At 37.7% G+C, this 26727-nt stretch overlaps 1 protein-coding gene across 6 annotated transcripts in view; it reads left to right on the top strand.

Annotated features, from left to right (window-relative positions):
* Positions 1-26727, top strand: part of MUSK (muscle associated receptor tyrosine kinase) — a gene marked incomplete at its 5' end in the record, with an annotated part of 91871 nt that overhangs the window by 24877 nt on the left and 40267 nt on the right. For 3 of the 6 annotated variants that reach the window (XM_082842802.1, XM_082842801.1, XM_082842805.1), the window contains 3 exons: positions 2690-2817; positions 4150-4291; positions 23001-23030. In XM_082842802.1, coding sequence (XP_082698928.1) covers positions 2690-2817; positions 4150-4291; positions 23001-23030 — 300 coding nt within the window. The remainder of the gene's footprint in view (positions 1-2689; positions 2818-4149; positions 4292-23000; positions 23031-26727) is intronic. The other 3 variants (XM_082842804.1, XM_082842803.1, XM_082842806.1) reach the window with 1 other exon arrangement.

The raw sequence follows: 26727 nt of genomic DNA, 5'->3' as shown, positions 1-26727 counted from the left end.
TTGTTCTCACATGTCTGTTAATCTTTTATGTTTGGTCACACCTATAAATGCTGTCCGAGATTAACAATAATAGGTATGTAGTGGGGCTAGTGGGACATCGTGGGGAAGCTGATCTGGGGGTTCTGAGGGTAAAGAGGTTGGGATGTACCCACAAGCAGGCTTTCTTTCAGCATGTGGGGCAGTAAGAACACCAAGTAAGGAAGTTGGGATGTTCTCTTTTGCTGAAGGATGAAGGGGTGATTCCAAAGAGTACATTTAAGTACTTCACTACTTTGTGGTACTACTTTTCCTCTGAATACTGCTTATATTTTTCTGACACTAAATGTTCTTGATTTTGGTTCTATCCTAAATCCTCTTTTTTTCTTCTCTCCTCTTCTTCTCTCCACTCTCTCCTTAGGAAAGCTTACCCATTCAGGTGGCTATACACTGGTGTGGCCGTCCCAACTGTTAAAATTTTGCAATGCTTCCACACTGCTTGCTAAAGAGCTGTTTCCTGAGACCCTCGAGGTCCCCACCCCCATGGCTACTCCAACTACCCTCAGACCTCCTTCGGGAGTTCCCTCCCCCAGATTCCTTATGGTCCAACAACTAAGGGTTCAGTCTTGGCGTAGCAGGACACTTCCAGCATCCCACTTCAGCAAGATGACCAGTTCTGATTAGTCAGTGCTCATGGCTCCCCCTGAATCATGCTCCCTTAGGGTGGGGAATCCATGACTCCACATCAATACTCAGTTCATTCCTAGTTTTCTTAATGTTCAATTGCCCGCAAAGGTTCTCCTGAGCTCTCACCAACAGATGACAAAGACATCTATTTCATTGAGAAGACAAGAGTTATTTGCTTTAAGCAAAGGTTTTCTGCCTAAGACATTATCTGCGACTCAGGTTTGCCATAGGGATCAGTTCAGGGAGCCCAATGGAAGGAATGAATAATACTCTCTTTGACTATATCACAGATGTATCAACTCCTAAGCTAAGCTTTTGCCAATAGCTGTATGACAACTCAACTCACAATTGGGGCGCCTGGTCATTGTCTAAGCATAGGTATTCACTGTCATTGATGAGAATGAGCACTGTATGCTTTAGATCGCAGACAAAGTGACAACGTTGATATTTTTCTGTAACATGTTTAAAGCCTATCTTGTATCTTTGCCACACTGCAGGGTCATACCACCTCTAAATGGCAATAAATAGCTAGATTAAAAATCAATAGACAGGGCTTCCCTGGTGGCGCAGTGGTTGAGAGTCCGCCTGCCGATGTGGGGGACACGGGTTCGTGCCCCGGTCCGGGAAGATTGCACATGCCGCGGAGCGGCTGGGCCCGTGAGCCATGGCCGCTGAGCCTGCGCGTCCGGAGCCTGTGCTCCGCAACGGGAGAGGCCGCAGTGGTGAGAGGCCCGCGTACCGCAAAAAAAAAAAAAAAAAAAAAAAAAAAAAATCAATAGACCATGCAGTCTTTGCAAATATCACTTATAACCACCACCGAACCATGTCCCTCCAACACACACACACACACACACACACACACACACAATTGAAGTAGAAGGGCAAAAGTCCTTATTTCCTGCTCTTCTATGTCAAAGTAACAAATTGATCATGGCACATGACCTGAAAAAAATAAAATGCATCTATTTCTCAGTAGTCTCTCCTGCAAAGACAGTCTTCTGCTTTGTAACTGTAACATAAGATTCCTTAGGAAATAAATGTAGTTTTCATTATTTTATGAATGTTTCAAATAGTAAAATCACTGGCATCCTGAACTTGTCAGTACTTCTATGCGATAGATTTAATAACGTCTTCCTCTGAAAGCTCAATGTTGGAGAATAAAAATTAACTGACATAAACTATTTCTTCTGAAAAAATTAATTTAGGAGTGTTTCACAGAAGAGTATACACAAGTTGGCTTTGCAGAGTAGAGTTACTCTGAATTGTATTACAGAATTTCTCTGATTACAAGTATAGTAACATTTGATTTATTTTCTAGAGGATAAATGTATCTAATTTTTAATCATCAAACTTAATAGTCAAATTAAGATGGAAACCAAAGGGAAAGTAGACATAACTCAGAATTATACAAATAAAACTTATATCAAAACTTTACTTTCATATGTTTTCATGTCTGTTGCTATGAATTACGTGATGTTGAATTGTTATCAGTTTATTTTTATTTATTTATTATTATTATTTTTTTTGCCGTATGCGGGCCTCTCACCGTTGTGGCCTCTCCCGCTGCGGAGCAGAGGCTCCGGACACGCAGGCTCAGCGGCCATGGCTCATGGGCCCAGACGCTCCGCGGCATGTGGGATTCTCCTGGACCGGGGCACGAACCCGTGTCCCCTGCATCAGCAAGCAGACTCTCAACCACTGCACCACCAGGGAAGCCCCTATCAGTTTATTTTAATCAACTTTTTATTAACTATTTTAAAAGTGCAGAATACTATGATAATTATAAACTCCTAATATGTTTTATGAACTGATTTTTCAAATAAGATAAAACAGAGATAACCTAAATTTTCAAAAATGATTTCTGTTTGATAGCCACTAAAAACATGTCTTAGCATTTGGTGAATTCTGTATTATAATAAGCCTAAGAATATTTTTAATGTATATTTATAATTAAACATAAACTTAGAAACTCTAAGTTTAATAAAGCCATATTGCTTTTTAATTTTTAACCTTCATTTCCCTTTAGAACCTAAAATAACTCGTCCTCCCATAAACATAAAAATAATAGAAGGATTAAAGGCAGTTCTACCATGTACTACAATGGGCAATCCCAAACCATCAGTGTCGTGGATCAAGGGGGACAGTGCTCTCAGGGTAAGTGATTGTTATGTTAAAACATGTATATACAACACATTGTCAAATACAACAATCCTTTGCAAGCTCAGTCGCACACTTATAAACTTAGTATAAACTTTTTTCCATGTACAACATTTAACCAAACTTTAATATTTCTGTTCCCATATATGCAAATTGTAAGGCATTCCAGTTGGGGCTGAGTAGGGGAAAAAAGAGATAGGAACCAGTAGTGTTAAGGATGATAAAGGAGGCAAAGCAGAGCAAAGCTACAGTCTTTTTTGTTGGTTGGTATTTGAATCATTTATTTTTCAACACTGAACCTTTGAGACTCATGAGATTTAAAAAATGGAACTAAGCTCCAATCTTTAGACCTGACAAATCGTTTCTGGGAGGAGAGAGAGAAATAAGGTTTGGAAGAAAAGGAATGAGAACATTCTGGAGTGAAGTTAGAGCATCAAGACTGGTGAACAAACCACCTTGACAACAACCTCAATCACATACAGTAGTCAAACTTGAAATGCAGTATTCACACGCTTATTTTGTACTGCTTTGTATCTTATACCTACATTTATTGATAAATTACTATACTGCATCACCACCGTCTCTTTCCATCCTTGTATAACCTACCAACTGTGAACTCAGTGAGGTCAAAGACATTATGTTTTTCATATTACTTTACTCAGAGTATTCCATGGGGAATACATAGGTGTTGATATATGTCAATTAATTGAAATAAAACATAATATCAATTAGCTTTGTTTTATTTAAAATAAAACAAATAATTTTCATTTTTTATGGTAATCTATATAATTCTCTGGCTTTCCTTTTGTTATATTTTCTACAATAAAAGCAGGGGGTGGCTCTATATGAATTTAGAGTCCCCAGAGAGAAGATAGATGTAACATTTTAACTATAAAGACCAATTTTTGTATTATCTGTAGAATTTTCGAACTTTTCAAAGGACATATATTCCCCTAAGGATACCATATAGGCAGTAAGCATGGCTGTTAAAAGCAATGCTTTTAATCAAACAGACCTGGATGTGACATTTTTAGATATCAAAGAAACTCCTAAAATAAGGCTTGTTGATGTAGGACATCCAATAAGCCTTGGGGTCCTCATATAATGAAAGAAAATAAAAATAACTATATCTTATGGCATTGTTATTAAAATTAATTTTGGTAATCTTATACTATCTCATTTATTATTGTATGTTACCCATAATAAATGCCAAATAAATGTTAAAATAATATTTTTGATAAGAATGATAGTGATGACTAGATGAAATATAGCAAATGTGTCCTTGACAGACCTATGGCCATTTTTAATTCATGTCCCTGTCCCTGGCAGGAAAACTCCCGCACTGCGGTTCTTGAATCCGGGAGTTTAAGGATTCATAATGTGCAAAAGGAAGATGCAGGACATTATCGATGTGTGGCAAAAAACAGCCTCGGGACGGCATATTCCAAGTTGGCGAAGCTGGAAGTTGAGGGTAAGGAGCTGCGTTCCTTCCCATTACAGTGCTAGCTGAGGGCCTCACGCTCTACTGTGAAGCATTTCAGCTTGCAAAACAGAGAGGCAGTAGGTAGTTCATTTCCCTCATTCATTCCAGATATTAGACCGTTAGGTCAACGCTCAAAAATTTGAAAGGAGAAAAAAAACGTTCTTTTGTATAACAGGTCATATTCCATCTATAGCCCATCAATTAACCAAAACCGACTAAAGTCACTATAATACTAAAACAATAGGATATCATTTTAGAACGTCTTCTTGGCTTGGACAATTCTCCCTTGTTTATAAATTTGAAGATATTCATTTTATCGTTTTTCAGCATAAAAGACGTGTTTTAAAAATGTATCAACAAGAAAAGAAAAAAAGTAACTTCTTTCCAATTGTATTGTCACAAAGCGTTGAGAAAAATATAATACTGGCTCAAAATGTATAACCCCAAACGGTCCTACTTCTATGAGTTACATTGTCAAAATATTTTCCGTTTTTTAAAGTGTTCCTTTAAGTCAATTAATCCAACAACTGGTTGTGAAATATCTTCACTGAGAAATCAGAATCCAGGTCGAGCTAGGGATTCTATCCATTTGGTCCTCAGCTCCTTCTTGACCTAAAATTATAACATATTTTGCTTAAAAATAGAAACTACCAGCATGCCTATACGAGGCGAGTAAACTGAGTACAAAACTCTTCCCAGCTCCTCCTGTTACAGGCCTTAGACTTAACCTCTCTGGCTCTCAGTTTTCTTATCTGCAAAGTGGGGTTTGTTGTGAGTATTCAATGAGATAAGTTACTGGCAGTATTTAGCAGAGTGTCTGACGCTTTGTAAAACTCAGTAAATGTTGACTCTAAGAGTTATCACTTCCTTTTCTGTTATCTGATTGATAAAGTGATTATCACACACTGGCACAAATTATAGTTCAGCTGGGGAAGACTTCACAGCTTCCCCATAGCTTACTTTGATGTCACCCTTCTCTTAGGCCAAAATCGAGCCTTTCCTACATTTCTTCCTTCTCAATCATACAGTTTTCTATTAGCTCCTTTAAGATTATCTTTATTTCCTAGCTAGACCTTCTTCTCACAGCTTTAATGATCTCATTTCAATTAACTGTTCATGGAAAGGAATGAGGTTGGAGGGAATAGTGGTTGTCAGATGTAAAAAGAATGTATTTTTCACACAGCTGCTAGAATTTAATATCTTTTAAATTATCAGTGCTATTAAAAGCTTAGATGCAACAACCAGCTGATGTAACTTATTGAGTGAAAATTAAATAAACATACAAACACACTCAGTCTCACTTTCAGACACAGTGAATGTCTGCCTAGATCCAGTGTTTCCTTGAACTATATGTGGAGGGATACAGAACCAATGTTATCCATTTGTGTACAATATCATAAATATTTCCCTCTTCAAGGTATGAAATATGAGCCCACTGAATTATAACATCAAATACTGATTGTTTAGGTTACTGTCTTCAAAGATATTGAAACCATTTGGTTTAGCTTTGGCCTAGAGAAAATTATCACAGATCTCATTAGTTGGAGTTCAATTACACAGTTTGGTCTTGCCTTGCCATTTAGTTTTGTATCATGCCTATCAGTAAAACTGAACACTCTCCTTCTTCCAAACACTGAAAAGATCATGTACATTGTGTTAGTAATTAATATATGCTAGAGATTTTATTAAACTTGCTAGTACTGAGAGCTCATAATATCATTTAAAGTTACTCTACCAGTAGGTAAGACGCTCATTTTAGCACACATGTCTATTTCTACTCCATTCTAATCCTTATTAGTCAATAGACACGAAAATATGTGACATGCTTAGCACAGCTGCTGGTATATAATATGCATTTAGTAAATGGTATCAACTATAATTATTACTATTAGAAGATAAATTTTGCAGAAAATCTGCTTTGGCTATTGAAGCTCTGAAAAATTGGCTTCCACCTAAAGAAATAGTGGAGGCATGTCTACAAGATATAATGCAAACACGACCTATTTTAAAGGAAGGGCCAATTCAACCAGCAACTCAGAGCAGGTGAAAAAGCAACTAAGAAGTCACTGGAAGAATCCCAACGTGCCTTCAAATGCCTGCTGTCTTGGCAATGGTGAGGGCTAAAGATGAAGCTGGCCACGGTCAGTTAGGACAGATGCGCATTTGCTATGTATTATATCGGTAACTCTGCAAATTAGTTTGAGCATATCAGAATGAGAGCCCTGTAAGTGCTAGTTGATGTGGGGCTACATTGAGGGCAAATAGATATGTCAGGGAAAGATATGGTTTGTCTGCCATTGTGAGCTTCTAATGAGGTTAAGCATGCCAGGTTATGGATTTAGTACAGTGTGTTTGCTAAATCCTAGCAGCCATAACAAACATGAAAGAAACACCCTTGGACACAGAAGTAAAGCTAGCTCCCTTTCTAGATTGCCATCCTCAGGCCGCCGGGTCTCTGGAATGGCAATGTAAAGATATTCTACCCTGACGCCTTGCCTTAAAAGATTCAGACAGTGGCATGCGAAATTACTGATGGAACCGTCTAACTCAACCATGACCAAACATGGATGTTTTTCGAAAAGGATGAGCAACGGGATGGCTAACATTTTAAAATCCTAAATGCTTTACACATATTATTTTATTTTAATTTTCACGAACAGTCACTGAGGAACGGCCTATAATTGTACCATTTTAGGAAACCGAGGAACACAGAGGATAACTAATTCACTCAAGGCTGCACAGATAGAGGCACCTAAGAAATGGGGTAACACTGAATACTGTCTGTTCTATTAAAAAACGAGAGAATCATGTGTGACATTGTCAAGAGTGATGTCAGAATGGGGATGGGGAAGAAGCCAGAATTCTGTGAATGAAGGAGAACAGGAACTGAAAAAAAGAGAGACAGTGTATGCAGACAATTTTTTTCGATAAATTTGGCAGAGAAAAGGGATGAGTCAAAAAAGTTAGCAGTAGTTGGAGGCATCTTTGGCACATAGGAAGCGTGGTTTTGCATGATTTCTCTTTTTAAAAGATTGAAATGTTTAAGAAAAAACATGGACAGTGTTAAAATATTAACGAGAAGGAACCCAGAGAGAAGGAAAATTTGAATATACAGGAAAGAGGTGGAATGTTCAAGGGACTGTGGTGCTTGGGAAGGCAAAACAGATGTATTCAGCAATAAACTTTATATAGGGGGTGACCGCATGTCCCAGTTTGCCCAGGACAGTTCTGGTTTACACCTGTTGTCCTGGAATAATTATTAATAGAGTCCTTCTTTTACTTTCAAAAATATCCCAGCTTCAGTGGTCAATTATATGATGACTCAGACAGGAAGAAGAAACTTCCTTCCTCGTAATAGGAAGAAGGAGAAAAGAGGTGTATGCCAGTGTAAATGAGTTCATAAGTTGGGCAGATGGAATTTGAGAAAGCTCTGTTCTGATGGGCTCTATTTCCTCTCGGAAGTAGGAAGTAAGGTTATCTTCTGAAAATACTTCTGTAAAGGGGGCAGCGGGATGAGGAGAGCGGAAAGGTTTTAAAATAGCTGTGGGGAATGGGGGAGATGAGTCACAGGGAAACCAGGCTTGCTGGGGAACATTCAGATTTCAGCAGAGAACAGGACTATGAATACAGAGTGGCATCAATTTGCTTCATTGCAGGTTTTCCTGCAGGGTTGCTCAGCGGTACAGGTATAAGTTGGAATAAGTAGAAAGCCAAATCCAAAGGCCAGATATAAGCATGGGAGTTTTGCCAGGAAAGAAAAGAGGGCAAAGGATTTGTGAATATTGGAAGAGAATGCTTGAAATGATGACTCATGGAATCTTTAGGTACTAAATACACAAACCCGGGATTACACACTTAGAACTCCAGCAACATGGCCAACAAGATAATATGAAAATCTTCCTACTACAAACAGCCAGAAATGCCGGGTTAGTTGTACAACTCATACGGAAAAAATGGAAATATTCAGAAGTCAGGAATGAATAGGAATTGGAAAAGCAGAGCAGTGAGATCATGAGCTGGTTGGGCACTGTCCTCCACGTAATGAGACAAGTGCCCACTTCTATAATGTAGAAGATTGGTTTTAAGGCTATTAAAGGGAAAAAGTCAAGGTCTTGGGTCCCTGTGAAGTGGAAGTTAGCGCTGATACCCTTGTATAAAGCTGAGAACCACTGAAGTGAAAAGATAGGCCAGAAAAATGCTACCCGTTGGCATAGAAACACAGAGGCTTGTCTTTCTCTTCATAAGAATAGCCAATATTCATTCTTCATAAGAATGAATAGCCAACACTCAGGACTGTATCTCAATTAGATGTGCTTTTGAATTCATGCTGCCAGCACGGCCAGTCTGGGAATCCCCAACTGGAGAAATTAACATAAAAGTTAGTCCCAGGTCTTCCAAAAAAGACATAGAGATGGCCAACAGGCACATGAAAAGATGCTTAATATTGCTAATTAATAGAGAAATGCAAATCAAAACCAAAATGAGGTATCACTTCATACTGGTCAGAATGTCTATTATCAGAAAGTCTACAAATAATAAATTAGAGAGGGTGTGGAGAAAAGGGAGCCCTCCTACACTGTTGGTGGGAATGTAAATTGATACAGCCACTATGGAAGACAGTATGAAGGTTCCTTAAAAAACTAAAAATAGAGCTACCATATGATCCAGCAATCCCATTCCTGGGCATATATCCAGAAAAAATGAAAACTCTAATTCAAAAAGATGCATGCACCCCAATGCAGCACTATTTACAATAGCCAAGACATGGAAACAACCCAAGTGCCCACAAACAAATGACTGGCTTAAGAAGATGTGGTATATAGAGAACGGAACATTACCTGGCTGTAAAAAAAGTGAAATATTGTCATTTGTAGCAACATGCATGGGCCTAGATGGTATTATACTTAGTGAAGTAAATCATTCAGAGAAAGACAAATATGTGCAAAGACATATGTGGAATCTAAAAAATAATACAAATCAATCTACATACACAACAGAAACAGATTCACAGACACAGAAAACAAACTTATGGTTACCAAAAAGGAGAGGGAGAGAGGGAGGGACAAATTAGGAATATGGGATTAACAGATACAAAAAAATACATAAAATAGATAAGCAACAAGGATTCACTGTATAGCACAGGGAATTATATTCAATATCTTGTAATAATCTGTAATGAAATATAATCTGAAAAAAACCTGAATCACTTTGCTGTACACCTTAAACTAATACAATATTGTAAATAAACCATTCTTTAAAAGAAAAATTTTTTTAATTAGTCCCTGGTCAAAAATTTAACAACAAAAACGCTGAAAAAAGAAACACCTTACGCAGGTTACATAGGGTTTTCATAGGTAAAGCCACACTGAGGATGAGTTCACAATACAAAATTATCACATCCCTAGGGAACAACCCGCCTTGAGTGAGAATTAGCTGACACAATATACAAAGGGATTTAAACCCCAGGAAATTCGATTAACAGCACAATGTAATAGATACTCTAAAATAAATATGTTTAAACTAAAGACACAAAAGGAGGAACAACAAAAAAGTAAGATACATTAGGAAGAAGAAAGACAGTTCCGATAAAGAATTAAATATAATTTTAACAAATGAAAAAGATGATGGTTAAAATTAAAATTCAGTGGTTGAATAATGGCATATTAGAGATAAAGAGATAATTCACATATTAGAAGTCAGCTCTTCAGAATTAAGAATTCAGTGCAGAGAGATGGGAAAGATGAAATTGAATTTAAGAAATAATTAAGGATACAAAAAGAAATAATTAAGGATATAAATTATAGAAAGAGAGAATAGAGAAATATAAGAGAAGCTATACTCAAAAGCATGATGCCTGAGAACTTGCCAAAATTGATGAAAACTTAAATCTTCAAGTATGAGATGTACACCAAGTCCCAATAGTAAAAATAAAGAGCAGATACAGAAATATTTGCACACCCAGACACATTATAATGAACCAAACACATAATGAACCAAAGACAAAAAGGTGATGTTAATTATTAAAGAAAAGACAGATTGCTTACAAAGAACATCAATTAGAATAACAACAATTGACAGGGTGTGGGAAACCAGCACTTGCAATTATTCTTATAATTTGGTGTAGCCTAGTAGATATGTTTTTTGTTTTTAATAACCATCAAACTTTAAAATGTGTATAGATTTGTCTCAATAATTTAACTTCTAAAAATTTATCTAAGGGAATTCTTTACAGAAGTATATACTCAAGATTATCACAAAGTTGTTTATAATAGTAAAGTTCTTTAAATAATTTAAATTTGCATCAATAGGAGACTGACATAATATGTGATGAAATTCTGTGTGACCATTAAAAAGGATGAGATCGATCTATATGTATTAATTTCTAAGACTTTCCACCATATATGTGACTTGGGTCTGTTTCCTGTCTCTGAATCTCATTTTCCTCATCTCTAAAACAGGGGTAAAAATAGAACCTACCTCTTAGGTTTTTGCAATGATTACATGAATTAATACTGGCACACAGTAAGCACGATATATTTGCTGTTTTTATTAGTAGTAATTTAATTAATACTTACATAGTGCTTACCATGTGCAAGGCAATATCCTATTTCTTTAGAAATATTAACCCATTAGAAATATTAATGTGTTCATAAGTGAAAAAGTAAGTTAAAGAACAGTATGTTATATATTATACACTGGAGTATAAATGCCAAATTGTTAATAGTCATCATCTCTGCATATAGAATTACATGGGGGGGTTGGTAACCTTCTATCATATACTTTATATAGCTTTATACTTTCTGAACTTTTATAAAGAGACCTTTATAATGAGGAAGAATTAATGCTTGTATTTATGCTTTGGAAAAAATGACTTCTTCCAAATATTATACTATTTTAATCAAGTGACATCAACCTTTCTGTTCATTGGTTTTCCATATTTTTGTAGCTCTGTTGCTCCATTCTGCTCTAGAACAAACTCAGGGATGGGAAAAGTTTTGTCAAAGGCAATCGATCCCTACGTTGATTAGATATTCACAACTCTTGCCTATTGGCTGAAGAACGTCTGCGGTGGGATCATGATAAACAGAACACGGAAGCTGCCATTTCCTTAGGGAGGGAATTAACCCGTAAAGACAGTAAGTTGAGGAAGTAAGGGAGTGGGAAGTGAAAAGGTTCAGAGAGTGGCAGCTACTGGTGAATTCTCTCCTCGTTTGACTCTTCTTTCTTGATTATGGGCAGAAACCTGGAATTTATGATTCTGTAGTAGCTTGGAGGATCCAAAGTAAAATTCCATACGGGTTCTGATTTCTCAATGAATATTTTCTACACTTGGTTAGGTGTTATTGACTCATAAAGTAAATTAACAGAAAGTTCACATAGAAAAGTGAAGCACTCCTGGGTGAGAACTAGATAGCTATACTGATTTGCCATTGGCAGGGAAGTCTCTGGTTTCCCAAATTCCATAGTCACCTGGGATGCAGAAAAGAGCTGTCAGTCTCACAACGATGGAGGCTCTCCCTCTGGAAATGTTAACCCCTCTCTCGGGTACCTCTGTGACAGTGGGCTTCAGGATAGGCCTCATGGCAGGATAAATGAGGGCCAGAGAAATCTGTACGTCATATTGCATAGAAAATTTCATTTTCTAAATGTTCATTTTTAAATATTTTACCATATTTGGAGTGAATCTCACAGTCATTGGTTTCTTACAACAAGCATTGGCTAACTTTTTGTTTCTTTATTATGCATTTTAATATATCTGAAATTGAGATTTGTCTTACCCAGCTTAATGGCAATCATACCTTGTTTGTGGCTTCTGCCCCCTAGCTAAGATGGTTCCTTAGCTGTCTCCAGATATGAGAATGAATATACAGTTATAAAACAAAGATAAATCAATCATATTGGCTCAGAAAGATTTCTTTATATTTAACTAGAAATGTTCCTTCTGTTTGAGATCATTTCTTTTAATTAGTTCCTCACAGAGGTAAAAACCTCATTTTCAGCAGCATAATTCTATGTAGTCTCCCCTTCCCCCGCCGGCCCTGAACAATGACACTTGCTGCATTAGTTTTGGTTGAAAAGAGACAAAGTGACTTCTCAGGGACCTATGGAAGGAATTCTCTTCTAAGTCAAGGACAGCGTTGTCTCTTTCTCCAATCTACTTCATGTTCTACCTTAGGCATGTGCGCATCCAAAGAACGATCCCTACTGTTTCTCTTATGTGTCTTTAATTGAAAAAGTTTTCTCCTGAGTACTCCGAAGTACTCAGTACTCCAGAGTACTCAGTGGCAGGGCGATACCACCATGGAGTGTGATGATCTGAGTGGTAGAGCTGAAGTTTTCAAGGAGAGGCTGCCGTCAGGGGAGGCTTTGAATGACCTCTGAAGTACCAGATTCTTATTTTACTTTTCCAATTTTGACGAGAGGGATATTCTCCCTTAAAAAGTGTTTCATAAACACTACACCACAGAAATTAAACACTTCTAATACGATAATGTAATTATTCTTTTTATAGCCAGAAAGAACATGGTTCTGAGTTTTTTAATCATTGGAAAGGATCCATTAAAAAAAACTACAAATATCTAATTTTCTTATATTTCTCTTCTATTCTTACATATTTCCCTTAAACTTCCCTTATATCCTTTGCCTTAATTATTAATGAAGTGATTTATTTATTTGGAGCTGAGGGCGGATCTTATATATTCTGTGAATATCACATTCAGACGAATCCTGCTTTGTGTATAGAAACTGGTTGAGTGTAGAATACTTGAGACCCAAATTAAAACAGATGGATGTTGGAATGGATCGGGCTCCCTGCTAATTGAATTTTCTATTATTGCCTTGTTTCCTCTTGGAGCTTTAAGCCATTAAGGAAAAGGTTAGGCAGAAGGGAGGCTAGAACCAAGGGTTCTCAGTCAGTGATCACCAGTGGAAAGAGGTGGCTCGGCATAGTATAAAGTTGCAAATAAGAGCCCTAGAAGCAGATCAAGAAGAGAACAGAACCCTTCTACACAGAGGGCTATAGAGGGTTACATAGAGGCTCCTCTAACGTTTAAACAACTCCTTATTTGCAGGGGGCCTCAAAAAGAGACCCATGTCGCCACACTTGGGAGAGGCATTTTGGGGAGTGAGGAGGAGGGAAGGTGAGCCATTTGGCAAACTTGATCGGCTCCAGGGCAAGAGTTTCCCAACACTGAACAGGGCACTTTATTGCTGTCAGCCCCTTTCTCTGCAATCTGAAAAGCTTCACCATGTATCCTTAGGGATGACCTGGTCTATTGGAGGCTTTTGTTGTTGTTGTTGTTGAAGACTTTTGGCAGTATATAAGATAAGTAGAACTCTAAAAGACGCAAACAAATACACACATAGGATGTCCCAGAGGCAAATGGCAAGAGATCTAACTCTAAGAGATCGGGACTGTTTTCAAAAATGTTAGACTTCTGGCTGTCTTCTTTCCTAGAGATCAGACTTCCTTACTGCATCTAGAAATGTTTACATACATTTGATTTGCTTTTTCCTTTGTTTATGCTGCAGCTCTTAATATGACAAATGCCACAGAGAGAGGTATTTAAACCCCCAACGTGTGCTGTGCTCTCAGTGATTGCAGTCTTAATAAAATTTGCAGTGGCCCTGTTCCCGGCATCAATTCTACCTGCCTGATGCCACTAACAGCTTTGATTTGCTGTCATGAGTACACTGTGCATTTAAAAACCAAAGAAAAGAAACAGGCATAAACCTTCGATAACCCGGGGGGCTATCATGGGGAAAATTAAATCTGCATGATTAATAGGGTGCATGCTCTAAAAGAAGGGTTTGACCCATTGATTTCAACTTTAGGGGAGATTATGCTGCATTCTCACCTAGAAAGTTCTGTAGTGCTTTTGAGAAACAATGGTAAAGTGGTCCTTTAGTTGAAGAGTTGTCAGTAAAGTTCTCTAAGGACAAAAAAGTGTTATATAATGATTATGCACTGAACATATAATACTTCAAGGTGAAGAACAGTTAGGCCCTCTTTAATCGCTTTTAAGAAAAGAAAATGTGGGCTTCCCTGGTGGCGCAGTGGTTGAGAGTCCACCTGCCGATGCAGGGGACACGGGTTTGTGCCCCAGTCCGGGAGGATCCCACATGCCGCAGGAGCGGCTGGGCCCGTGAGCCATGGCCGCTGAGCCTGCGCGTCCGGAGCCTGTGCTCCGCAACGGGAGAGGCCACAACAGTGAGAGGCCCGCGTACCGCAAAAAAAAAAAAAAAAAAAAGAAAAGAAAATGTGCTTCAAAGATTTGTCTTCAATTATTTAAGATAATCAAATTGATACAATGTTGACATTATATCGTTTGAAATGAAAAGTTCTTGGGACCTAAAATATGCATCCTCTAATTGGAGTAAGCTTTTATTTTCATTGTTTAGGTATTAAAATGAGATGTACAAGTTCAAACATACATTCACCAAAAAAAAGGAAAACTTCTTTCTCTTCAATGCATTAATTCGTCCAACAAAGATTCCTTGAGCAATACACCAGGTGCTGTATGAGACAGAGAAGACCATGCCATCAGTGGGCTTAATTTCAAAATGTAGCTATTTTGAATTATGCAAAGGTATCACAGAAAGCTGTCAGGACTTATGGCAATATGGAATTCAAATAATACGTTCACCTGTTTCCTTCAGAGATCCAATATGTGACTTTCAAATTTTAATTAGTATATTTATTTCCACCAATGATAAACTATACAAGGCATGATTTTTGGAAGGAACTTAATGTACTGGCTAATAACATGGGCTCTAGATTTTTGAGAAAACTGCCTGGGCTCCAGAGACTAGAGTCAACCGCTTAAGTTCAAACCGTGGCTCCACCACTTACTACTTATGTTAACTTCAGGTGGGTTACTTCGTTTCTTAGTGCCTCAGTTTCCCTACCTGTAAAATAAGGTGAATAATACTTCCTATCTCATAAGTTGATAAAGAATAAACCTCAATACCATGTTTAAAGCTCCTAGAAGAGTGCTTGGAACAGAGAAATCACTCAAACAATAGTTATCAATATTAGTTCTAGAACTAAAGTAACTTCAGTACAACGAAAGCAACGACTTAAGCAACTGGAAAGACGTTTACAGCTCTTTACTCCACGTGTCATCTTTATCCTTGAGGTAGAAGCAATAAAGTTCAATGCAAAAACTAAATTTTTATTTAGAATAGAGTTGATGTTTTATTAACTTTGGTTCTATCAGAAGAGTAACCATCGACTTTAAAATCTGAAATGAGCCCTAGAAGTTACAGCTCAATCCCTTAGTCTTCAGATAAGGAAACTTGAGACCAGAAAAATGATTACTTTGCCTCAGTTATCCAGGAGCTTGGATGTCTTAACCCCTAGACCAGGACATCTTTCATTACCCCATTCTTGAGTCTTTTCTTTTTCTATGTTTATGTTACATAGATCAGTACTCTGCCACTTACTAGTTACGTGAGATTGGATAATTTACTTAACCTCTGCAAGTCTATTTCCCCTTTGTGAAATGGGGGCAATGTGACTTGGAACATAAAGTTCTTAAAAGGGGCTGAGATAGCATATATACAGTGTCTACATGGTAGCTCTTCGATTAATACTGGCTGTTGTTGGTATTGTTGTCTGTTTTTTACATTGTTACGAAGCTGGATGACTTATATCCAGAGAATATTGCTGGTTAGGCTTCTCAAATTTCATAAATAGAATGTCAACATTACCAACTGCTTCTCTTGCTTCCAAAGAACATAAATCTACCCTCAACCAGCAATGCTTTGTCCCTGCATTCTTGGTAATTGTTAGAGATTATAACTTTGGTTTGGCCCCATTGTGACAAGTGATATAAGGATGCCTATCTAAGGAGCTGTATGAAGATGTGACTTTACCGGCAAACTAGAAATGGGCTGTTTAGAATCAAACTGTCCCCCACAAAAAAGTATAAAATCAGGAAAGTCGAGGTAACCTTAGTGCATACCCCAAGCTTACATCATATTTTATTCACTACAGAAATGGCTGTTTGCCAAAAATCTTGTTGAAAATATTGATCATTCCATCACTCACTGCTCTGCAAAACATCTTAAGTGAGAAGTTACTTTAAAAATTTAGTGCCGGGCTTCCCTGGTGGCGCAGTGGTTGAGAGTCCACCGGCCGATGCAGGGGACACGGCTTCGTGTCCCCGTCCGGGAAGATCCCACATGCCGCGGAGCGGCTGGGCCCGTGAGCCATGGCCGCTGAGCCCGCGCGTCCGGAGCCTGTGCTCCGCAACGGGAGAGGCCACGGCAGTGAGAGGCCCGCGTACTGCAAAAAAAAAAAAAAAAAAAAAAAAAAAAAAAAAAATTAGTGCGTGGGAAGAAAACAATGGTCTCTCTTGAGACCATTTTGCACTCCTTCCTGTAGCGAGAGCTATGTACTTTACTTTCTTTTTTGCTCTAGCTTGCATGTATCTCAGAATTCAGTTTGAAGCTTCGTCATAGTATCCGTTACACTAAACCAACAAGAGGTCTCCTTTTCTTGAAACTAATGTGTTGTTATTTCATTTAATTTACTGTCACACCATTGATTAGACTCACTTCAAAATTCTCTATGAAAAGAGATGGAAATAACAAAGCTGATGGACTAATGGAACTCTTCCTCCAAGGTAGTGGTTTCCAAGCATCAGTGCACATCAGATCTTATTTAAAGGCATAGCTCCAGGTTGCATTCCCCAGGGATTCAGATCTGATGCGTCTCTGTTAAGGCCTTTTAACAATCTCCCAAATGATCCTTACATAGGTAGTCTATGAACTACACTTTGAGAAACATTGATTTAAAGATTTCTACCTGGAATGTCTTCATTCCAGATGAAGCTTAAAAATTTAAGAAGAAACTTAGCTTATTCACCATTAGTATTAGGATAACTTCAAATTTATTCATTTGTTGAGTTAGTATCTATTGGAGGCGCTATGAAGACCGGAAGGAGCTGCAATTTGACTCACAAGCTATTTGAGTTTACAGTCTATGCTATCTTTCTTGGACATCATTTTAAAATGGGTGTATATCTACCATCTCATCAGCATGGGACCCTACAGTTTGGAGGCCTATATATGGTCCTATTGGAACATCCAGAATCCCATCTCAAAGGCTACAGACATGTTCCCAAGCCAAGCCACTTTAGACAACCGGGATATTACTGTGTCACTTAAGATTAAGGTTGTGACTCCTGTTTCTTTTCCCAGATAAAATTTCTGGTCAGCTAAAAAATAAATAAATAATTTGAAAATGCTGGTTCTTATTAAACTTCAGTTTCTTTGACTACTGTCAGAGCTCAGGTATCTTCCTTTTCATGCGATTAGGTCAAAATGTCATTTAAAAGTAAACGAAGATTTTGATAAATATACTGTAGTTATATACAGTGTTAACATTGGAGGAAATTGAGTGAAGAGTACCTGGGAACTTTCGTATGCTTCCTTTACAGCTCTTCTGTAAATCTAAAATTAGTCCCAAATAAAAACCTTTTGAAAGGGTAAACTAATAACGACTTCTGTCCTCCTCATCAAGCTGTTTAGCATCTCTTCCCCTTAAAACCAGAAGATAATTTTTTTAGAATGAAAAAAGTGAATCAGAACCGAAATTCAACTTTTGACTTACAGTTAAACTTGTAATGTACTTTCAGAACCATTTTAACAAAAATATTCCTAATAGTTGCTCTAGCTACGTCGAGGACTGAAATCAAAACAAGTTAACTCTGTGTGGCTCTTGTCTGATTTCCTTGGTAAACATGTCTTACTCACAGTCATTATTCACCATCCATATTTACAAGCTAGGAAAATGTTATTATCTCCAAGGCCACAGAAATGTTCCCAGCCCAAGCCACTTTAGAGAATTGAAATGTCACAGAGGCAGGCCAGCCTGACTTGGAGGAGAGAGTCACAGTTTGTGAGGGTACCATGTATGTTTTTCTAAAGGAACTTGCGCTCCCATCCCTTCAGAGATGGAGCCACAGTGGATAAACCTCTTTATGCATTGCTCTGCTTCAAAGGGGACAGAAATGTAAACAGTGGCAGCACACCAGGATCGGGTTTCTTTGCTTTAGCCACGGAGAAGTCAGGAAAGGAAAACCAGGTATTTACTTAGGTTTATCATTACTATTGTCAGGTTTTCTTTTAATGATTGGAAAACAAAAGAAGAATCTGTTCAGAAACAAAGTACCACAGAGCCTCACTGTGATTTCTTTTCAACCACCCCTGAGCCATTTTTTTTAAGTATAAAATTAAAAATTGAAATGACCTTTTTTGTTCTTTGTGATGGTTGTCTACTAACAGGCATCTCTGACTCAATAATTCTTAAAATACAATGCTGTATGAGACAAATGTAGCCTATTTAAGAATGGATTCAAATAATCTAATATTGATTAGCATCTATGTTTTAATAATAGGGCCTGAAGAATGGACTTCTCTTTCTAGAGTGATTCTTCTCGGATAATTGAGGAATGGACTTAAGCACAGGCTTTTAACACCTACAGAAAGGCTGTTCAACATGATCAATATCTGGGATGCAGCCAGCTAAGGCAGACTGAAATTTAAAGACAAGATAAAATAAAATAACCTTCTACCTCTGAAGTCAGTTGGAAGAACAGCTTTCATCAGTCAGGAAGATACCATAGAGATAGAAATAGCAAGCAAGAAAGCAAGCAAGAAAGAACTAGAAGACATGGCTTCAAAATTAGCCCTCAGTACCTTCTAGCTGTGTCTTAGTTGCTGTATTAACTTGTTTGTACAAATCATTTCACTTAATCTTCTTCATAATTCTATGAGTTGGGAGTCGATACCTACATTTTCTGCATGAAGAAGCTGAAGTTCAAAGAAGTTGAGCAACATCACAGTTCAAACAGCTAATAAGCAGTAGAATGAGGACTCAAACCCAGAGCCACTTGCCTGGTTTGTTTTAAGCGTATTATATATAACTGTAAGGAAACAATTCTAGTAATACGATTTTGATTTCCCAATTTCTGAGTATGTCCTTAGAAAAAGCCCTAGAATGGTATTCTTACAGTACCAGAGATTTCCTTAAGATATTGCCTAAGAAGAAAATGATAAATGATGCCATCCTACAAAGAGCAAAGAATGTGCTATTTCAGCCTCCATTGAGACTTCAACTCTAGATAGCCAAATTCCTATTATCTTCTTCGCTTTCCTCACTCTTACAGTCAAAAGAATGGAAACCGTCACACAGGTCTGCCTGTTTTCTCTTCTGGTTTCATTTCTTTCTTTCTACAAGATCTACATGACCTGTATTATTTAACCAAATATATTCCTTTTATTTCCGCCAGAGAACCTTGATGACTTTCCCTCCTTCTGTATAAAATACATTTCCCCTCCAAACTTCTTCTCCCATCAACTAATACGGAGAACTGAGTAGGAAAAAGTTAATTGACCTTAGAATCAAGTCATATTTACTCACTCTCACACACACACACATATTCAAAATTGGGGAGACAGACCTTAATAAAAGCAAATTAGAAATGAGTATTGGGTATTCAGAACTTTCAGTGGAACCAATGACCTGTTTTATTATATGAACGCGAATAAAAACTTACGCAAGTTTAGATTCATAGAGGTAGAGTATTTAGAAAGAGTCTTGCTATTCTTTGAACTTGTGAGACTCTAGGTGTATGTTAGTTTTAGTTCCTGGTACCACAAGATAAGAGGATAAATTACGAAAAGAGGGAAAGATAAGAGGTGGTTCAAAAGTGAGCAGTCAGGATGGTAAACTGGGGCTAGCAAGCTTGGAAAAATGAAAATATTTGATGGATTTTTTTTTTTCATTTTTGTCCAGTGGATAGAAGTAGGAACTAGGTCTTGGCGGGGGGGCGGTGATTATAAGGAGACTGATTTTAGTTTGATTTAGAATATATATGTATATATTTTTAAAACACAGTTGTTCAAAATGGGTTGATATGACAATGCTGAGTTCCTCATAAACCAAAGTATTCAAGAAAATGATGGATATCCTCTTTCACTTGGATGTTGATTTTATCTCAGATTAGTCCAATATGAGAAGTCTCAGATTCTCTGTTCTAAATGTCCTACTGAACAATCCCAAGAAAGCAGAGATGGAAAATGAATCACTATCCAACTCTTTTTTAAAGAATTTCCTTTCTCTACAAGAGACTGTGCTGGACTTTAGGGGAAAAAAAGACGGCAAAAGCAAAGTATGCTATTCTGCTCCCTCCTCCACCCCCAAAGAAGATTACAAATCACATTGGAAGACAAGACCGATGCAGTACACATAAGGCAATTAAACGAAAATTTAACAATCAAGTGAGAATAAACACCATGAAACAGAATATGTAAAAATTGATAAGAGGTAAAGCAATCAGTTTAGAAGACAAGAGGGATCGTGGTAGGCTAGGCAAGCAGGATACACGGAAAAACTAGGGCTACAGTTTGACCTTGAAATAACAATCTCATACACTGAATGCTCGTACTCAACCTTAAATAGTTTGCAGGTATTCTTGCATATTTGCCTCTAATGTAAAGTAACCTCAATTGTGTGCGCATGTGTGTGAATGTGAATGTGTATATTAATACCTAAGCATATGTAAATATGTATCTATAAAGATGTATATTTGCATTTGTGTGTAGAAAAAAACTTTGAGAGTCTATATACGAAAGTATAATTTCTGGTGGAACTTCCAGACCTCCTCCTAGGAAAATGGCAAATCTTAGACATTCTTTCATCTTCCGAGTTGGTTCTACATGTCTGGAGTGGAGGAAATGGGTGCATTAGTTCAAAACTGCTTCCGATTCCAAACAGATCAAGTAAAATGAACAATAATAACAATAGTAACAACAAGGTGAAAGATGGCAAAGGAAAATCAGCATTGCCCTCGGAGTCTACTTTAAAATACAGCCCAGTAGATGATCACGGTGTCAAATTAAAAGGAGACTGAGGATTTACCTGTGCTTGCCCTAGAATCCTAGTGAGAGTAGTGTAAGAGATGAGTGAATAAAGTTCTCAAAACTTACTGAAGGCCCTTCAACTTTAGTGGAACAAAAGTTTGGAGATATAGCAGCCAGATAATAAAGACACTCAATATTCCCAGAGAAGTCCCTTGCCCATCTCAGGCACTCATAAATAGTTATTTGGCTGGTGGAAAAAAAAAAGGGGGGGGGGCTTATTTCTAAGCTTATTTCTAAGCTTAGAAATAGGCACAATTGTGCTGACGAACTAGAAAGATATGTGCAGCCCAAAGGCATTCAAATATAATTTTTCAGGTCCAATCTGGTCCAACTATGGACCTTTATTTATTTATTCTGATTAAGATCTGTGTGGCAAACAGGGAATCTCTGCAGTTCTCAAGTGTCCAGATGACCAGTTTTTAGCATGGAAAAAAACTCATTTTTAGCCAACATGACCTTGATACTTAAAAACATAAAATAAGAATGTGCCACGGACTTGATTGGTGGAGGGAGGGAAAGCTCAGAGTAAAATCTAACTGGGAAATTATAAGTTCACTTAAATTTAAGAGTATTGGGTATTAAGTACCAAAATGAGGCCTTCTCACTGCGATGCTAGGTTAGAACAGAAGATTTGGTGTCTGAAAGTTGGAGTGGCATTTCTGGGTCTGCATCTGCAGCAAATCTGTGAGTCTCAGATTCCTTGTCTGGAAAATGGGCTGAATAATATCAATCATGTACAATCACAGAGATATGGTGAGGATTAAGTGAGATAATGTACAATGTGTGTGAAAGTCTCCATAATCTGAAAAGAATTATACCAATGTATTCTTATCATTAAAAGTAGTTAACAATAGCATTGCCATTTTATGCTAAAAACAAATATTGTACTTGGCTTATCACTAATTCAAAGAAAGGTCTATTCTAACTATACTCCAATAAAATTAAAATATTTTTTAAACCACAAAGAAAGGTCTAAATTGACATGAGAAAATAAATCTTCATGATAGAATAATAGAGCTTCATGTGGGCTCTACATCTGATACGGTTGTATTAAACATTTTGGAACAATTAATTTGGTGGTTGTCTCTTTTCTAGGATTTTTAAAATTCTAAAAATTCTCAATTCCGTATACCCAATTTAGATATTTTGATATTTTTCTTTGTAGCTTGCTTTACTGCTTTTTTCCTGAAAGAGAATGACTTGCTCCTCTCTGCTCTCTGAGCAGCCTCTGGGAATTGATACAGAGGAGAGAATCTCTGTTGGTTGTAGGCTCCGTTCTGCAGACACCCCCTAATCCTCTGTTTACCACAACATGAGTCTATTACCATAGAAATGATAGCTGAGATCCCAGATTCAACATCACTGACTTCACAGCAGGGCCTTGTAAGTGGAGAAGCCACGCTGACAAGGAGAAGCACAATCACTACTACTATTATCAGAAGAGTAGACAGTCCGTGGCCTTGAAAGAAAGGGTAATTGTCAACATCGCAATAAAAACGCATGAATGAGCTGCGTTGCTGGGATATGTTGTAGTTCATTTTCTGTGTAATACTGCCTGACTAAAAGTAATGATTTGAAATTTTATGTCATTTAATAGTTTGCTTTTAAAAGGCCAGCAGTTTCACTTGATTGCATTTGCCTCTCATTAAGAAACAAGCAGATTCTAATTCATCTTTACAGCGCTGTTTCAGTGCTCAAAGGTTTCCCTTTTCATGATGCGTTGTTTTTGTTTGTGTTTGTTTGTTTGTCTTGTTTCTATTAATAGAAGAGAGTGAACCTGAGCAAGATACTAAAGGTATTTTTTTTGCTTTCTGCACTGCTTCTTTTTAAATGTATGGTTCGATTCAACTGTTTATTTCTCTGACTTTGTAAACTCTGAGTGCCACGATTTTGTAAGGAAATAGCAAACGATGTACGGGGAATATTAATTCAGCATTTAACAGTGTCATTAGATGGGCTGCCTTATTACATAATATAGTTATTGAGCACTTACTTTTATTAAAGAAAAGTTTGAATCGACAGAAATGTTTAAACTTTGTACCCCAAACTCTGAAAATGCAAACAAAATGAAATGACGTAAATCAGCATGACAATATAAATCTCACACAGATTGGAATAGAAAGATCCTCTGACCAAAAGCCTTGGGGGGACAGGAGGTGAGGGTGTTACAATCTTCGGAGACTTGTAAAAATGTCAAGGTGCCAGCTTAGGTTTTTACTGTCATTACTTGAAGTGGACAAGTATTGTGCAACTGCTCCAAACCAAACCAAATCAATCATACTGTTCTAATCTAACTTTTGTGTATTTTGGATGAAATTCACAAGTTCTCATATAATACGGTTTGGCTCTAGGAATAAACCCTAGGGTGGTATTCGCTGAAATAGCACCTCCTCATCTTAGTATTTCAAATAAGGTATCCGCAATGTTTTCCTATTTCTAAATATCACGCTGCTTATAACTAAATTTAGATAAAATTATTTCACCTGCTCCTGTGTGGTTTTGGGGGGTTTTGTTTGTATTTTAGTTTTTGTTTTGCTTGTTTTCAATTTACTCCTGTCAGTGCTGGTTTGAATCAAGTAGCCTCAAAGACCTCTATAAGAGAAGCTAGAAAATTAGAAAGAAGGAAGAGAACGAAAGAAAAAATTCATGCAAACTTATCGTGTCCTTTGAAATAATTGCTCAGAAATAGAACTTATAAGGGACTTCAGTATTCTTCTGGTCCTACTCGCTTACCAAGAAAAGAGAGGCAATTCATCTCAAGCCAAACTGCTTATTAATTTCAGGATTTAACTTGGGTCCCCCACCTGTTAGGCTTTCCATTACCCCACCAGGCAAATTTCAGAGTGTATAATGGCCCTACTTCCTTATTACAAATTCAGATTACCCCTTAAAATGGCAACCAATAATAAACTTTATTATATATCTGAAAGATGCGGCGGGGTGGGGGGAAGAAGCGAGGGAAGGAAGGAAAAGGAAAGAAACAGAGAGAGAAAGGAAATGGGAATACGATATGGTTATATTATACAGAACTTTGGAATCACTGGCTGCTTAAGCCCAATTTTGAATACAGGATTCTCAACCTGCAGTTAGTATTGTAAACTTACCCCAGAGAAAGTAGAGCCCCAAACTCAGAACTAGATACCATGAGAGAAAACCCAGGGATAAACAGATTGCCCGTGTCTATTTTACATGTTGCAGATGAAGAATAACGTGCTTGGCCATAGGAAAGCAAGTCAGAAACAGCTCACAGTGAATTAGAGAATGATGGATAAAACTATTTGTAGAAAGCAGAGTTGGATAATTTTTTTTCTTTAAAAATCCACATCGAAACAACTGTAAACATTTTCCAAATTACTCAGTAATGTCATGCCCCTTCTATCAAACAGCTCGTTTATGCAACAAAAACACTTCTATATTGTCTTTCATGCAAATATAGGTAAAATAGGGATATTCAAGGGACATTTATTTGATATGAAACCTATCACATTACTTTTAAAATGGATGACTCAGAACGAATTTTCAGTTTGTGGCTGCCGCTAAAACAATGGGAGTTTATTACTGAACTATGTTTAAGTTTATTATTACAGGTATACTGTTATCCATGGAGCAGTCTGGCATTTATTTTTAATGGCAACTGCCTTTATTGTTTTGAATGTTTGATAAATGTGGTGAAATTTCCTTCTCCATCCCTTCACCTTTTATGCTTGGAACTGGTAACAAATACTGATGGGTATAAGAATATTAGCTTCATTGCTGATAAAGCTGAATTGAAAAATAAAGCTTTCTCTTCCTTCATCCAAGAATTGGAGTCAAGTGATCTACTGATTCCTCCCCACAACTCCACCTTTCACCTGGAGTCATAGGATGGAGAAGTCCTGACCTGGAGAACTTACCTACTGCATATTAACCCATACCCTTCTTGTTTGCTGGGTAGCTGGCAGAAAGATGGCCCAGAGAGGATTGAGATACTCATCATATATACAAGCACTTTTCCCCAATCTCACCAATCAGAGGAGTCACTAATTCACTCATTCAACAAATATCTATTGAGTGCCTACCATGTATCATGCAGGGTTCTGGATCAATTGATCAATGAACCGACCAATGATCTGTCTATCAATCAGCTTGTGTTAATGAACAAAGCAAGCTTTGCCCTTCTGATGCTTACATTCCAGGAGAAGAGACAGCCAAAAAACAAACACATCAATACGTATGACATGGTGTGAGGGGGATGTGTCGAGAAAGCATTATGAGAAGACATCTGAGTCAAAACCTAAAAGACATTTGCAACCTTCTTTGAGGGAGGGAAACTGGCAGGAAAGGTGTAAGCTATCTTTCAATACTGAAAGAGTCAAGTTTCTATTTTATCTTTTGGCAAGAATGTGGGAGGGCAGGAGAGACCGGCTTCCCTTTATTTCCTGGCCTTTTTTTTTTTTTTTCTCTTAACCTATCAGACTTAACAGTGAAACCCATGATCAGCCAAGGGTATATCTGCCCCCTCGGAGCAGGAGACCAGCAGGTTGTCAGCACAACCCTACATTCATGAAGCCACCTGCAATGCCAATGGTGCTCCTTTCTGTACCCTCCTGTGCCCCACTGGACCTCCCAGAAGGTTCTGATGTGGGACAGAGCAGCACATTAATTAAATTAACTCCAAGGCTACGTTGACCTCTAGAACGATGACGGACTCTGTTTTAGTTACCATCGCACGTAATTCTTAACTGTGTTGTGCAATATGGATCATCAGAGGTTTTGCAATGAGCCCAAATGATATTCCAAATAATGTAACGCCAGCCAAAAGAAGAGAAAAATCCATAAATTACAGAATAAATAAATAAATAAACCCTCCCTTATTATTAAATTTCCAGGAAGAATTTAAAGTCCCCAAATGAAAATTCTTGCCTTTGTAAATTAAAGCAGAAAGAAAACAATCTAGATTTCATAGTTCTCCAGTTTCTTACGCTTCTCATCTTCAGCCAGAAGGCTCTCATTCAGTTTTAAGGGCACACTGACTATTGTCATCTTCAGCAGCTGCTGTCTACACTTTTCCAGCATTTATGGAATTGAATTAAACCCACTCTCAATCTTTCAAGGATCCTGCTTTTTTTCCCACATTCTCGAAGGCAGTGGGACCCGTAAAATGATCATTGCAGTAGACTCAAACTCAAAAACTTCTGGACACACAAGTATAGCCCCAACCCCCTACAAGAGTTATTTCAGCCAAATGATGAATATGGACTCAATTATGTTGTGCAATCTAGGTCTCCATTATTGTTGCCAGAAAACATCAGAAGGAAAAGAATCCCTGGGTGTACCCTCGCTCAGATGCCAGTCACTCTGTGTTAGTTGTCCAGGGTCCACAATCTGTGAACTTAAGACTGAGTTGGGAGAAATCTCCTATCAGGTGTTCAGATGGGGTACCATGTTTGTCGCTCTGGAAGAAATGTACACTGCCTCCTAGCTGGCTTGTCGTCTTGAGAAGTTTAGACTTT

The sequence above is a fragment of the Leucopleurus acutus genome (genome assembly GCF_964270905.1).
Source record: "Leucopleurus acutus genome assembly, chromosome: 7".
NCBI classification, from domain to species: Eukaryota; Metazoa; Chordata; class Mammalia; order Artiodactyla; family Delphinidae; genus Leucopleurus; species Leucopleurus acutus.
This window is presented reverse-complemented; position numbering and strand designations above follow the sequence as displayed.